At 50.1% G+C, this 14,093-nt stretch overlaps 5 protein-coding genes across 5 annotated transcripts; 3 read left to right on the plus strand and 2 right to left on the minus strand.

Annotated features, from left to right (window-relative positions):
* Positions 1–951: 951 nt before the first annotated feature.
* NEUTE1DRAFT_101333 (uncharacterized protein) lies at positions 952–1,490 on the minus strand (the record flags this gene model as incomplete). Its single annotated transcript, XM_009853224.1, has 2 exons — positions 952–1,132; positions 1,396–1,490. 2 exons carry the CDS (start codon positions 1,488–1,490, stop codon positions 952–954), a joined length of 276 nt encoding a protein of 91 aa, XP_009851526.1.
* Positions 1,491–3,574: 2,084 nt separating this feature from the next.
* On the plus strand, positions 3,575–6,422 carry NEUTE1DRAFT_138231 (uncharacterized protein; the record flags this gene model as incomplete). Its single annotated transcript, XM_009853225.1, has 2 exons — positions 3,575–6,268; positions 6,351–6,422. 2 exons carry the CDS (start codon positions 3,575–3,577, stop codon positions 6,420–6,422), a joined length of 2,766 nt encoding a protein of 921 aa, XP_009851527.1.
* A 1,786-nt stretch (positions 6,423–8,208) lies between these two features.
* Positions 8,209–10,151, plus strand: NEUTE1DRAFT_138232 (uncharacterized protein; the record flags this gene model as incomplete). Its single annotated transcript, XM_009853226.1, has 2 exons — positions 8,209–8,489; positions 8,561–10,151. 2 exons carry the CDS (start codon positions 8,209–8,211, stop codon positions 10,149–10,151), a joined length of 1,872 nt encoding a protein of 623 aa, XP_009851528.1.
* Positions 10,152–10,159: 8 nt separating this feature from the next.
* NEUTE1DRAFT_117179 (uncharacterized protein) lies at positions 10,160–11,018 on the minus strand (the record flags this gene model as incomplete). The annotated part of the gene is made up of 2 exons (XM_009853227.1): positions 10,160–10,698; positions 10,788–11,018. 2 exons carry the CDS (start codon positions 10,952–10,954, stop codon positions 10,500–10,502), a joined length of 366 nt encoding a protein of 121 aa, XP_009851529.1.
* A 1,390-nt stretch (positions 11,019–12,408) lies between these two features.
* Positions 12,409–13,237, plus strand: NEUTE1DRAFT_117180 (uncharacterized protein; the record flags this gene model as incomplete). The annotated part of the gene is made up of 2 exons (XM_009853228.1): positions 12,409–12,628; positions 12,700–13,237. The coding sequence occupies 2 exons, from the start codon at positions 12,611–12,613 to the stop codon at positions 13,120–13,122; spliced, it is 441 nt and encodes a 146-aa protein (XP_009851530.1).
* Between the last annotated feature and the right edge of the window lie 856 nt (positions 13,238–14,093).

A 14,093-nucleotide genomic window follows, 5' to 3' on the forward strand; every position in this document is an offset into this window, starting at 1 on the left:
GACCCCTTATTCTCACCAGACACAGCACAGGAAAAGGTCCTTTGTGTGATGGAACAGTCCGAACACGGCCGATGAAGATGGCACCGAGTCGCACGGGGAAGAGCACCGATATATACAAACAGATCGACACCCTTGACCCCTGGCAGTCCCCGTTTATTCTGTTGTCCCTCTTTGCGCTACACTACATGCTGCCGTGGATGGTCGGATGGGGTCTCAGACAAGACGTCGAATTTGAACACAGGACCTGGATCAACAAGGGGTAGACGGTCTCCCCTGGTCCATGTTCTTGACCGTCGTCACTGGTTCGAAGGCTGAGGTCGCCATGTTAGAGTGAGCTTGGGCCGATGATCTTGTCTTGAAGCCATCCTTGCAGGGAAGAGAGAAGGTCGCGAGAAACTTGATCCGGTTAACGCGATCGTCGGCATGTAGCGATTGAGCGGTGGGCGAAAGACAAAAATGTCCGATGCCAAGGGGAGCAGATGTTGGGAAAAGGGCCGATCGGGCTTGCGATATGGGTCAGGAGGTTGAAAAAAAAAAAAAAAAAAAAAAGAATACCCGGACGAAAGCACTCTTCCGGTCAGGCATCGAGTCGAGGAGCCGGAAGCGCGCAATGGTGGATGGGGTTGAACAAAGAATTGGCGGACCACGGCAGAAAATGGCATGCCGGGAAACTTGGGGTTGAGGTCATCGAATGCAATGCGACCGCTTCCAATTGGATGGGCTGCAGATGCCCGGTACCTACATAGTCTGGTCCGGGGATGTGGGGATTTGTGGAGAATGGGATCGACTCCGCTACGGGTTCCCGTCCCGTCATTCCGTCAACCGGGCAAGAACTACTCGAGTGAGAGCACTTGGTCCCGTGATCCTTCAGGGTTCTGTTGCGACTGAATCCACAATTCATGTGGTGATCAACAGCTCATGCTATCATGGACAGCTCATGTCATGAACTACCTACCTAGGTACAAAGTCCATGAACAGATATTCGGCATCGGATGAGACCAAATCTTGAAGACCCAAAAGTAAGCTCTCCATGGGGCCTCGGTTGAGCTCCCTCCATTTGCCGTGGTGGGGCACAAACCAGTGGCTCGTGTAATCCTTTTCATGGATCACCTTGACGGTTGAGTCGGGAAGGCTAGTGTGAGGTAGGCAAAACCTCGGAATCTTCCTCCATACATTTGCCTGCGGTTCCTTGATGTCTTTCTTCCGGCCACCTCGATTCCTGTTCTCCAGGAAATCAAGCCATTGACCGGTGTGCCCTTTGCATATTACGGGGGACAAAAATGCTGAATGACTAAGGGGACTTGTAATCCATCGTTTTCCCACCTGCGAAGGGGACTGGAGATGAGATGTACACGACGGCGAAAGGTAACCTATGGAATACTTTGTGCCACCCACCTCCCAAGAAAGCTCGGGGGTCCAAGAGGCAAAGGCTGGGGAGAGATGTCATTGTCTTCGTAAGTGACCTGCTCTTTCTTGATTGCATTGGCCATTCGTTACTGCAGCTTCTAACCTCGCTAAAAACGGAAGCTCCTTGAAAAATAGCAAACAATAGTGCCGGTTTTTTTCTTGACCGTTGCCAATAATGACATCGTCGTCTCCTCACAACGAACTTGACCCCGAAAGCAAGTGCCAAGTTACCCCACACGAAACTACTAGGCCCAATGGGACTTGGCATCCTCGATTTTGATGTTGCATTACCGTCCTCGTCAAATATTTTCTTCCCATCACACGGAGCCTCCAACAGTTCCTTACCACTCCTCTTTCCAATGCCTTGAATTGGTACATATTGGCTCAGGTGTGGTTGCATGCATCGGATGCAACATTCCCCCGGTCTAGGGTTGCCGATGATATGACACCTGGCCAGTGTCCGGATCACGACAACCGACGACTGCCGTGACACCTTGGCGATGTTCTCTCGCAGCTTCACGCTGACCGTGTTCGTTTGATCCTGAGTTCTGAGTGGGTTCGAGCAAACTTTGAAAATCACAGTCGTAGCCGTTCTGTTTCAAGCCTACTCAAGTGTAAAAGAGTACGGGCGATTGAATAAAAGTCCAATCGCCAAAGTCACGATATTATTGCAAGGGAACTTATCAACACAAACACAAAACAACACAGAGCCAGGGCTGGAATTGAGAGTGGAGTCAAATGGTAAAACAGCAAAAAGAAGAATTAGATGACCCCAACCCGATTTGAACGGATAACCTTTCGATCTGGAGTCGAACGCGCTACCGTTGCGCCATGAGGCCTTTGTTGATTGAATTGCCTTTGTCAACAGCTTACATTAGGATATTGCAGCCCGTCGATAAAGAAAACGAATTGGTGTACTCGCTGAAGGTTGACATGTCCAGAAGGAACACGCATGGAGAAAGCTGTTAGAAACGTATTGTAGACAATTTACAAGCTGGTAAACACTTTTAAATGTTGTTAGTTGTCATTGTCTGCAACATGGGCCGATGTCCTAGGTAAGTCAAGCCGAACTGAAACCTGTTGAAGCGTGTGTTCAAAACTCTTCGTGAGTTAATCGACAGTCATACCCAAGCGTCAGCCTAGGTACCTGAATCCCGTTCGTGCTTCATCATATTAGCACCTCGAGTCATCAGAGAGAACTCATTCTCGTAAGCCTGGACAATTAGGTAGTCAACAAGGAAGCTGCTAGCTAAAAAGATTTTCATAGGTATGTAAGAGACAGGCAGAACCAACAGCATTCTTGTCCTCCGCGTCTCAAGAGACAAAACTAGGTAAGAAGGGAGAGAGGAGAAGTGTTATTTGGGAGGAAAGGTGATGGGAAAGATGGAAGTAAAGGCAATAAGAGTATAGTCAAAGGGGTTTAATAGAGGGGCGATGAGAAATACCTCGTTAATGGGGCCGGAAACTTGTTGGTTTCATCACATTGGGAACACCAAATAACATTACCTACCTACCTACCTACCTCTACCTATAAGGTTGAAGCTGGTCAGTTACTAATCCGAAACTTCAGGTGCTTCATAGGTATAAATAGGTAGAGGTATATGCCTGTAAAAGGACTGGACACAATAGAGGTATAAAGCTTGAACAAATCTGAGCAGGAGTACATTTATTACCTCCATCATCGAAGAAGTCACCCATTAGCGGAAAGAGGAGGCTGAATTCGGCATCCAGCAATGTAACTCATGTGGCTTCATCCAATCAAGTCTAGGGCAGGTATATATCTGAAGCGAACTTGACTCGACGTTGCAGCTGTCAAAAGAGGAGGCAGCCGCCAATTTGGCTTCTTGAAGATAGAGGTACCTCTAGCATTCAGTGAATGGTTCTTCGCCCAATGTCCGTGCAGGTTTCTACAGCCGGCCGAGACAGGATGCTTTCCGCTTGCTTTATGCCTGTCCACCCGGAAGATGCACATGCGTACAGGTCAGTAGCGTCTAGCAGCTGTAAAGTCTGGAGACAACGAAAGGTACCTCTACCTACTTGTGCCTGGCCCTTGGGCTCGCGCTTTTTCACCTCACACAACTACCTTAGTACTCGCCATCCCTTGCGCCGATTGCACATATACGACTAGAGGCCGTTTTCACGATTCAGTCCACTACTACGACAAACTATGTTGCCCTCAAACCTCATCGGTATCTACGCTGAGTACAAGCGAGACACCAATGCCATCGCTTCGTGGCTGGCCTCGAGCGCAAGAATATGCGGTTACCCGACCGAGAAACTTTCCCTCGGTTCCTGGAATTCGTCCCCATCTACAGAAGCAGCGAAGCCAACAGGACGCTTGAAGAGGAAAGCACGAGAACAGGCCCAGCAAGCGACTAGCTTTACCGCGACATCTATCACCCCGCCAAAGCCCTACACACTAGCGGTTGCCGACTTCGTGCCGCTCGCTGAATTCATCGTGCGATCCAAGAGACCGGCTATCTCTGTGTCTCCGTCCGTGATTTCCATCCTCAACCGTGCAATATCTGCGCGTTCGAACTTTGGGCAGCTTCTGGGAGAGCAGCAAGATACGATACTCGATCCACAAAGCGACGCCACACATCAACACTTTGTTGAAGTTTTGGAGAAAGTCAGAAAGATCCTCCTATCGAAGATGCCACCCGCGATCCCTACTGCAGATGAGGTGAACGGAGCCCAACATCTATCAAATCAATTTGGCCTTCTTCGAATTCAGCAGCCATCTCTCAACGTCGTCGACGCCGATCCCAGCATACCAAAGACCGAGAAAAAAGACAATCACCCTGCGGCCGTTCAAGAAGACAAGACCGAATACATAGCAGAAGAGCCTTCCTCTCGCTCCGATGCAGTCGCTGCCTACTGCATGCTATTCCAGGACATCACAATCATCCGCGGAGCTGTCATGGACATCTGGGCGGGCGTCCGCGACGGCACCACCGACTATGTCGCAGCATCCATCGCCACCGACACCGCTATCGGCATGATTCGAGACATTGCAGACACCATGACTAGCGTGATGAAGCCTCATGAAGGGATCATACACATCATGCGGCTGTTTCACATTGTCAGATGCAGAACTCGCGGCATCGACATGGCAGCTGTCCGCTTCGAAGATCGTGAAAATTTCCTTCACGACACGTACGAGCTGGCTCTGCACAACTTGATGCTTCCAAGCATGACGTTGAGTACACTTATAGAGTCCTCCACCACGGACAGGGTGGGCTGTTGCCTCTCTCTACTCGAATACAGTGATGAGGACGCCATCTATGGGGTTGGGTGGGACAAAGATACAAGGTGGTTGAATCTTTGCGTCTCGGAGTGTACCGTGCTCGCGGAAGGTTTTGAAGATGACGAAAGGCTTTATCCTGTGAGGGACATGTTCGTTCAAGGAGTGCAGGAGACGATGAACACGAAAGTGGTACCGTTTTATGCAATCATCGCCGGCCAGCTCAACCTGGATATTCATCATGTCTTGGGGAAGAAGACAAAGGATGTTGCAAGGGAAGCTTTGAGGGAACTATCGGAAATAAGAAAGGATGTGCCGAGTATTCTCGACTGCCACGGCGAGGACAGTTATCTCGAGCATCAACTGAAGCTCCTGAACTACGTTCTTTCCGATCCCGTCAAGCAAGTGAAGGATTGGTCCCTAGAACCCGGTTTGCCTGTGGCCAAGGCTCACCAGACCTTGGAGCTTTTACCCGTCTTGACAGGCCAATTGGTTCACCACTACCGAGTAGCCATCTACCGGTTTGCAATCAGGATTGCGACCGTGATGGGGTCAATCCAATATGCGACACAGCTCTACCATGCCCTCCGCACAGAAAGCCTGGTCAAGGCAGAGTGGCCAGACCTGGACCATGCCCGAATACTACTAGGCGAGTCAAGCTTCTACGTGGGAAGTCTTCCCAAGAACATTCCAGAGTACATGTTAAAGTTCTCTCTTCAAGCCGGCCTGTCTCCGGCAGCAAAGGCCCGACAAGGTCGAAGCAAGAAGAAAAGCAAGAGACAAGCTCGGGAAGCGGATAGGTCACAGTACACCACAGCAGGACCACGAATGATCGCTGACGGGGATGACCGCCTTCCTTTCTCCAAGAAGTTCATCAAGCTGCATGAGTCGAAATGGAAAAAGGAGTTGGAGGCGTGGTCGAGGGAGCTTTTGCGGGATATCATCGCGACGGTGAACGTCGAGCCCATTACCCTCAGCAAGAGTGAAGGCAATTCGTGGAGCTCAAATAGCCAGGAGGAAGAGAGTGACTCCCGGCTTCGGTGCGTACTCTTGAAGCTCGCTGAAACTTTGCACAATGAATCGCGCAGTCTTCGCTTCCCATTGCTCAAAGTACACCAATCCTCATGGGAGTTATTGACAACCGCCCGCGATAAATGCGGTCCTATGCTGCGCGCATACTTTCGCGAGCCTGACTTTGAGGATGACGAGTTGACTTGGTTCATCACCGGATACATTTTCTCGGCAGCGTGTAGAGCGCACGACAAGAATCGTATTGGCCTACCCTTGAAACAGAGTCCAGACTTGAGGCCGCTGAAGATGGCGGGTGAGGTCTGTGAGAGACTCTTGACCACCAGGAGGGACTTTGGGACACGGGCTCTACGGTGGATGGAAGGTGGTGGTCAACCTCCACAACAAGTTGTTGAGGATGCAGTTGTTGGGCACGAAGCAATCGAGGACACTTGCCTCAACGGTACGGGCGTCGAGGATAAAGGGCCTGGTGTTAAATGCCACGAGATTACAGGTCCGAGCATCATGCCGACAAAACAGGGGTTGAGGTTCAGGATTTTTACAGGACAAGTGTTGGGCAGACGGAGGTTGATACAGGTCAATCAAACGGTAAAGATACAAGGAATGCGGGTACAGGTACATATATCGAGACTGCAAATTTTGAGGAACTTCCTCTGGAAATGTAACACAGGTACCTCTTGACAGAGATGTGGAATATGAATACGTTAGATGGAGTCCTTTGAGTGCGAAGATGGACGCGTAAAGAGAGAACGCAAACCAGATGCGTTGACACGATAAGAATGAAGGAATCACACGAACGACTTGAAAATTTCGCAAGAGTGTCCTGAATCCGCAAGTGTCCAATCCATCTTCACTAGAAAATGTCAATCTGGGCACCGACCGCATGTCCGGTAGAGGTAGTCGGGTTGTGGCTCGGGAAAATGCCAGGTGATGCCATGATGTTGTTGGGTTCGACGGATTCGACATGTTCCATTGTGTGAGACCATGGATGAAGAATCTTGGCCCTTGAAGAGGAAATCGCAGAGCTGGAGGAGTACCTACGTACCGAACAGTCGCTCATCGCGGTGTTACTGCTGATAGATTGCAGATAGGAAGCGGGATCACTTACTCGCGAGCATCAACGTGAGTAAGCACATTGCAGCTGATGTTGACGCTTTCAGGCGTTACAGTGATGCCTTTCTGTTGGTAAAATGGCGGGGCATTCGTCTCCGGCCTGGGCGACAGAAAGGATCTCGAAAGCCCCTACCGATCAATATCGAATGCGTTAAGCCGGAAAGAAATGGAACGAGAAAACATAAAGTCAATGGGCGATCGGCTGGAGATGCAGTGACTGCACATGCTGGCGGAGAGAACGTTCCTCTTGTTGGATTGACGCAACTTGAAGTCGACACGCTGAGGGACCGAAGTGGAAGCTTGCGGCAGAATGACAGGCGGGGTTAGGTCACTTGCCGGGTGGCGGGTGCTTCCACTTGTTGGATCATCTTGTGCCACAAACTTCCCCGCCTTGGTTTCTAGGAATCTCTGCTTCATGCTTTCCCTTTCCTACCTACCTCTACCGGTAGTACTTTCTGCTCCCATTCGAGATCTCAGTTATTCACCGGAACGAGGCGACGATTCGAAAAGAAAGACTCCATTCAGAAGAGCACTAGCTTGGGCTGCTAGGGCTCAACACAGCGACAACCACGATGCCTGTACACGGGCTACATGGATGATCATCTATCATGCATCCAATGCCCGTGCACATGGGATTTTCGTGTGTTTGGGTAAGATAGGTATGTATCCCGAACGGCGTCTCTTCGGTACAACCCTCCATCTTCTGTTTACCCGTTCCTGTCAATCTTCCAACGTCCCATATCTCGTCTTACCCCGCACTCAACTCTCTCCCACGTTTTTCCCCGGATCGCAGGGTCCACGGATCAACATCTTGTCGCTTCGGTAGCTAACCTTGTGAGAACAGAACAGTCTAGGTCCGTCAAGAGCAAGCTGTACATCGATGTGGGACCCATACAACGCAATTGTATGCAGACACAACAAGCCGATTCGACCGGGAAACGAGCCATGGCGGGCATCCGCATATACCTCCACTCTCCGCGTTCGCGACAACACACCTCCGATCTCAGTCGGTTACTCTGCTGCACCGCTCGTTAGGTAGTCGCACCATACAGACGGCCCAGCCCAAGCGATATAGGGGACAACACAATAGCCGGCTTCGCCTGCTGCGCTAGACACAGCACCTGTGTAACCGATAATGGAATCCTGAGCGGTGATAATATGTTTGGCCTTGTTCAAATTGAGACACTGCCCTACGTGGCCGGGTTCCCCGAGTGTTCGCTTGCGGCTATTGTACTAGCTTCTAGCCAGTCTCTAGCCATCCAGTCGTCTTCTCGAAAGTCTGCCTTGGTTTTTTTCCGGCTTCAATTTTGCCGCTGGAAATATTGGGCGGGGAAGAAGTCGATGATGAAAATGTTGTCGACGTCCCCAAAGATGTAGAGCTTGTCCATCTCCTCGGCCCTCTGTCCAGGAGCATTATGGCTCTTGTTCGATATCTTACACCCCATCTGGCGGCAGGCTTGATTGTCACTGGAGCCGTACTGGCAAGTCCTTTCAGCAATGCTGTCCATGATGCACACATCGCCACCGGCTTCGTCTCAGAGCTTACACAGAACATCACGGCCGTTCATCAAGAGCACCAGCAAATACACAGGCATGCTCTTGTCTGTAGCCAGTCTTCGTCCCTCACGGTTGATGTAGGCTACGCCAAGTACCAAGGCCAACAAAATTTCGCTACCGGCGTGAATGTTTGGAAAGGGTGAGAAGCGCCAGCTCTACATCGATATCTGAACCCGTGCTGCATGCGGTTTACTGACAGCGTATGGCTAGAATCCGGTATGCAACTGCTGCAAGATGGCAACCGCCGCGTCTTCCACCGCCGCGTCCTAATGCCCCTATCACGCAAGCGACGAAACAAAGTGCTCAGTGCCCGAATTCCAGCCCATCTGTGGGCGGTTCACCCCAAATTGAGGACGATGAGAACTGCCTTTTCCTCAATGTCTATGCCCCCGCCAAGGCGCAAAACCTCCCTGTCCTTGTTTGGATTCATGGTGGGGGCTACGGCTTGGGAAACAACGTTCAGGACATGACCGAGATTATCAACGCAAACAACCAAGGCTTCCTTGTCGTCTCCATCCAGTACCGTCTCGGCGCCTTTGGCTTCCTTGCTTCACAAGAAGTCAAGAACACGGGTGTTGTCAATGCTGGTCTCCTCGACCAGGCCTTTGCTCTCGCATGGGTCAAGCTGTTCATCTGCAAATTTGGCGGCAACCCACTAGCCGTCACTATCGCGGGCGAGTCCGCTGGCGCCGGCTCCGTCATGTACCACAACCTTGCCGTCAACGGTACTTTGGGTCCGCTACTTTTCGACAAGTCCATTGCCAACTCGCCCTACCTTCCTTTCCAGTACAACTACAACGATGCTATCCCTACTTCTAGATACTATGCCTTCGCTCAGGCTGCCGGTTGTCCCAGCAGTGGGGACGTGTTCGCCTGTCTTCAGAGCAAAGACTCGGCCACACTACAACAAGCTAACTACGTCGTCAATAAACAAGCGCCGCATGGCTACTGGGCTTTCTACCCCGTCACCGACCACGCCTACATTATGAGTCTTGCCAGCCAACAGCTTGCCGACAAGCAAGTGAACGGTATGAAGCTTCTCGTTGGGTTCAATGCTAACGAAGGCCCTCTGTTTGTCCCCAACAACATCGACACCGAGTCACAACTCGCCGAATGGCTCAAGGTGGAGTTTCCCAAACTGTCCGCGACACAAGTCAACTCCATCCTCATCGCGAATCCCAACAGTAGCCCAACTAACCGCGCGGGCCCGTTCTTTGAAACGAACGGTCTTTCCGGCGCCAACGCGCTGAACATGTCTGGTGGTGCCAACGGCCAACAACAGCGCGGCTACAACATCTACGCCGAAGCCACCTTTGTCTGCCCAGCCTACTGGTTTGCCTCTGCATTCATCGGCTCTAGCGCTAAGAAGGCCTACACATACCAATACTCCGTCCCCTTTGCCCGGCACGGCACCGACATCGCCGGCTACTTTGGTCCGCAAACTGAGAACCAGTCTAACGACTTCGTTCTTGCCTTCCGCCGCATCTGGGGTAACTTCATCATGACTGGCAACCCATCCATCACCAGCCTGCTCGCCAACGGGCAGTCAACGGGGGATACGAGCGCACATCCTGTTGCGGCTTGGCCGGCTTGGACCGAGAGTGCTCCAAAGTTGGTGAATCTGAACGAAACAGGTGGTTTGCAGTACCAGGCACCGACGCAATGGGGGTTCAATGTGACGCAGTCCAAAGAGCCCGGATTGAAGAATGCGATGGAAGTCGTAGATGCTGACTCTTGGGAGGGAGGGAGAGGGCAGAGGTGCACCTTCTGGAAGCAACTAACTCCTAACATTCCGGCGTAGATGACTGCATGGTGATGGCGAGACGATGGTTTGGACGTATCTTTTACCAACTTCTTGCTCCAAAGTGTATGCCAGCTCAATACCATGCTCTCTGCTTGCTCCATCTTGCCCTGTGCGCTTTCATGCCCTGTCTATACGTTGCAGCCTGGTGTTCCCGTCGCAGAGTCTTGCACTGTCGTTTGGCACATCCGTACCTACAACGCATGTCTAGAAACAGATTTTCCTACTACGGTATTTCCAGGTCTAGGAAGGGGCCCTAATCCAATGTGATGTTTACATTTATTCTTGGACCTAACGTCCAATGTCGAATGGCGCAGATTCCCCGTACGGTAGTAACGAATCCTTCAACTATACCTCTACGCTACCAGCAAGCAGTCCATGAGTTGCCGCAGGCGTCAAAGTGCAGATTGCACTCCCTACATCCCCAAGCAATGCACTGATCGTGGTGCCAGCAGGTTTGGCCCCTGCAAGACCGCTCGAAAATATCTCCCTCCTTTCCTCTTTCGCTGATATGAGGGAGGTCCCTCTTATAGCAGGTTTTCTCGACCTAAGATGGAGCTTTGGTGTTAGTCTTTTGGAGAAGCGACAGAAAGCATCATATGGGTTTTTTGTGAACGCTGGGGCAAAGCACGTACTCCAGCAACCCTGAAACTGTCATTGATCTGAGTTCCGTTGATCTGAAGTCCGTTGACCTGCGTTCCGTTGACCTGTGCCTTGGTGACCTCGGCAGTCTCTACCGGGGCAGAGTGCACAGCCGAAAACGCGGCAGCGATAGCGAGGAGTTTGAACAGGTTGGCTTGCATGTTGGGCAATAGAATATTGCTTGGTAACTTGGACAGGATGTAGAAAAGAGTACGAGCGTTGAGGATTGATCGGCTTGATGGCTCTGTTCTCTGGTTGTTCAGCGAGCAGGAGAAGGCTGCTCTACATATACCTACTTATACTGACCAGTTTATCATGATTCCGTCCGGACCTTGCCATCTGTGCCTTGTCGTCGGGTAGCATGGTTCCATAGTATACGGCGGTATTCCGGCGTTGTTGGTTGCTGCATGATGAGTCCGTGTTAAGACAACGTGGGTCAACATGATGAAAAGAGGATGCTGGAGAAGGAACTGAACCAGGCAAGTCTTCTTTCATGAATACGATAGTCCGGCTTCATTGGGGGAGTGTCTGCGTCTCGTACAGTATAGGTAGGTAACGTAGCGTTGACAACCCCGGGCATCTAGATGTATGGTTCTTCTAGGTACCTACCAATCGCACATCCACATTCGAATTGCTTGTTCGACGTACATACATGAGGACCAACGAGCCAAACAGTGAGACTCTTGGGAAGGATAGCCGTGCCTACCTCGCCTTGAAAAATAGTGGATATGGATGCTGGTTGGAGCAAAACTGGCCCCCAAGCCGACATGATGGCACGGGCCGACTGTCTAATTCACTCTTAACATACTACATTGACTAGGGTCCCCGGTAGCGAGTTCGTATTCTAATGCGACTACCGTCCATTGCCGGGCCCTACCTGCACATGTTGGATGTTTGCGGTATTGCACTGTCCTTTTCGCGTGGTAGGGTAGCAGAGTTCGAGCAAAGCGCCGGAAAATGGTCTGCTCAGAAGAAATGCCTACCTACCTACAAGGGCTGGGTTGTAATTGCCCTGGTAGAGCCTCAGCCCTTGGCACTTGCCATGACTGATGTCGGTTTATTCGGAGACTCTTGACCCAGACGGAGACAACAAACGGTAACAGACCATCAAGAGGATATGATAGGTAGGTAGTTGATGGACTGTAGATGAATTCATAACGAGCATCACCGGTACAACTGACAATATATCAGGGTAGCTGCTAATCAACTCTGTCAGGAGCCTGCCATCAGTTTGCCTAGAGATATCAAAGAACCACTATGCTGCTGTGGGGACGTTAGGTGTACACATGTAAGATTCGGTCTACAGCGCCGACCCCCCGAGCCAACTGGCAACAGGTTACATTGAGGCCTTAGTGAACGTAGTCCAATTGGGATCAGTTCCGGGGGCTACTTACCTAGCGACACACCAATGCTACCACACGCCCCCGGGTCTCCCCTCCTCGTTCGTTTCGCCCCACTCCGTCCACCCCTCCACGCTTTGCTTACTACGAGTCTACGACTAGTCGAGGTCGTCACTGCTGCGGCTGGTGCTGTCCCCTTGTCTCCCGCCACCACTACAGTCACTACTCGAATTATCATCATCATCAGCACGATCTTTCGACGCTCCAACTTTCCACTACTCTCATCTGCACGTTGCACCGCTCGTACCTCCGGCGCCTTCCTAGAATCCAACCACTTCTACTATCACTACATGCTTCACAAGCTCCTATACTCCCCTTTAGCTGCCCCATCGCATTACTACGCATTTGGAAAACATATTTCTTGCTCGAAACATTCAAGCCGCGCCGTTATTACCTCTGTATCAACTCGCTAGCAATATGGCAGGCGAACCGGCGGCAAGTGCGCCTCAAACTCTTCATTGTCCATACATGTACCTTATGCTAACCATCATATTTATCAACAACAGAGCTCCATGACTACGCCCCAAGTCGCTACTGACCAACAGCCTGTAAGCGACGACAAGTCTCTAAGCGATATCCGGAGATCAATGAAGAGGGACGGACAGGGCATAAGTGCGTTGGGCCTCGATGGCGTGTTCCGTAGTTTTGACGCCGAACGCAATGTTCTCGACGCGGTTGGCCTTAACCCGGCCCAGATAAGAGAATACTACGATGGTCTGCCGCTTCCCGAGAGACTGCGTACCGCCGACGGCCGCAACGTGTCCCGTTGGGATATGTTCCACCCCGATGCGGAGAATGTTCCGAAGATATTTACGGAGGAGGAGAAAGCTAGAATGCTGGCACATAACGAGGAGATGGTAAAGCGTGGAGTCACATGCGCAACCTGTGTTCCAGGCAAGTCGGTAGACGAAAGGGGATTGAAAGCTTAGGTTGATGGTGCCTTTTTGCTTTGCGCTATTATAAAATGTTTATGCCAGTCACTTCCAAGCCTTAAAGACAGGCCACAGTCGTGTAATGTTAATCCAGTAACCTAGCTCGTACCGCTAGTCGTCTAGCCTTGGTGTACCGGCGTAGCCGTTCAAGTTTAGTAATACGTGTTACGATCCAACCAATGAGCATAGATAGATTAACTAATTAGAAGGGTCCCGGAGTCCCGAATATCGGGACTACGGGACCGGCTGAAAGCTAGTATATAAAAAGGCCTCCCGGCCTTTGTTATTATAGCTTTTTAATAAACAATAGCTTTTATAATCGATTAGTACCTTTCGGTTACTCTTACTATTATTCTAATTCCAATAATATATTCCTATATTTATAACGGTTCGTTATATATTGTTTACTCCTTTATCTTTGTATATTAGTATTTTAAAATTTACTATTATACCCAAATTTCCTTAAAATTAAATATTATTAAATTTCCTCAATTTACTTTAACTTTCTACTATTATATTTGGAAATTCTATTAAACGCTCCGCTTCCGGAAGACCCGTTGGAATTAGACTCCCGGGTACTACGACCGGAAACCCCGGTCCTAGAACGGATTTTATAATTAGTATTTAAAAAAATAATAGCCGTAAAATTATAATTATTAAATTTCGTATTAAAAAGATTAAAGAAATTATATATTATTTTAATATTTAAAGTAAGAAGTTAACTATTAACCCTATCCCTACTATTATTAAAAATACTATTATAGTTAAATTTTATAAAATTATTAATAGATTAAATATAAAAGTTTTATTCAACGAGGGTTAGGGTTAGGGTCAGGGTTAGGGTTAGGGTTAGGGTTAGGGTTAGGGTTAGGGTTAGGGTTAGGGTTAGGGTTAGGGTTAGGGTTAGGGTTAGGGTTAGGGTTAGGGTTAGGGTTAGGGTTAGGGTTAGGGTTAGGGTTAGGGTTAGG

The sequence above is a fragment of the Neurospora tetrasperma genome (assembly GCF_000213175.1).
Source record: "Neurospora tetrasperma FGSC 2508 unplaced genomic scaffold NEUTE1scaffold_3, whole genome shotgun sequence".
Classification (NCBI taxonomy): Eukaryota; Fungi; Ascomycota; class Sordariomycetes; order Sordariales; family Sordariaceae; genus Neurospora; species Neurospora tetrasperma.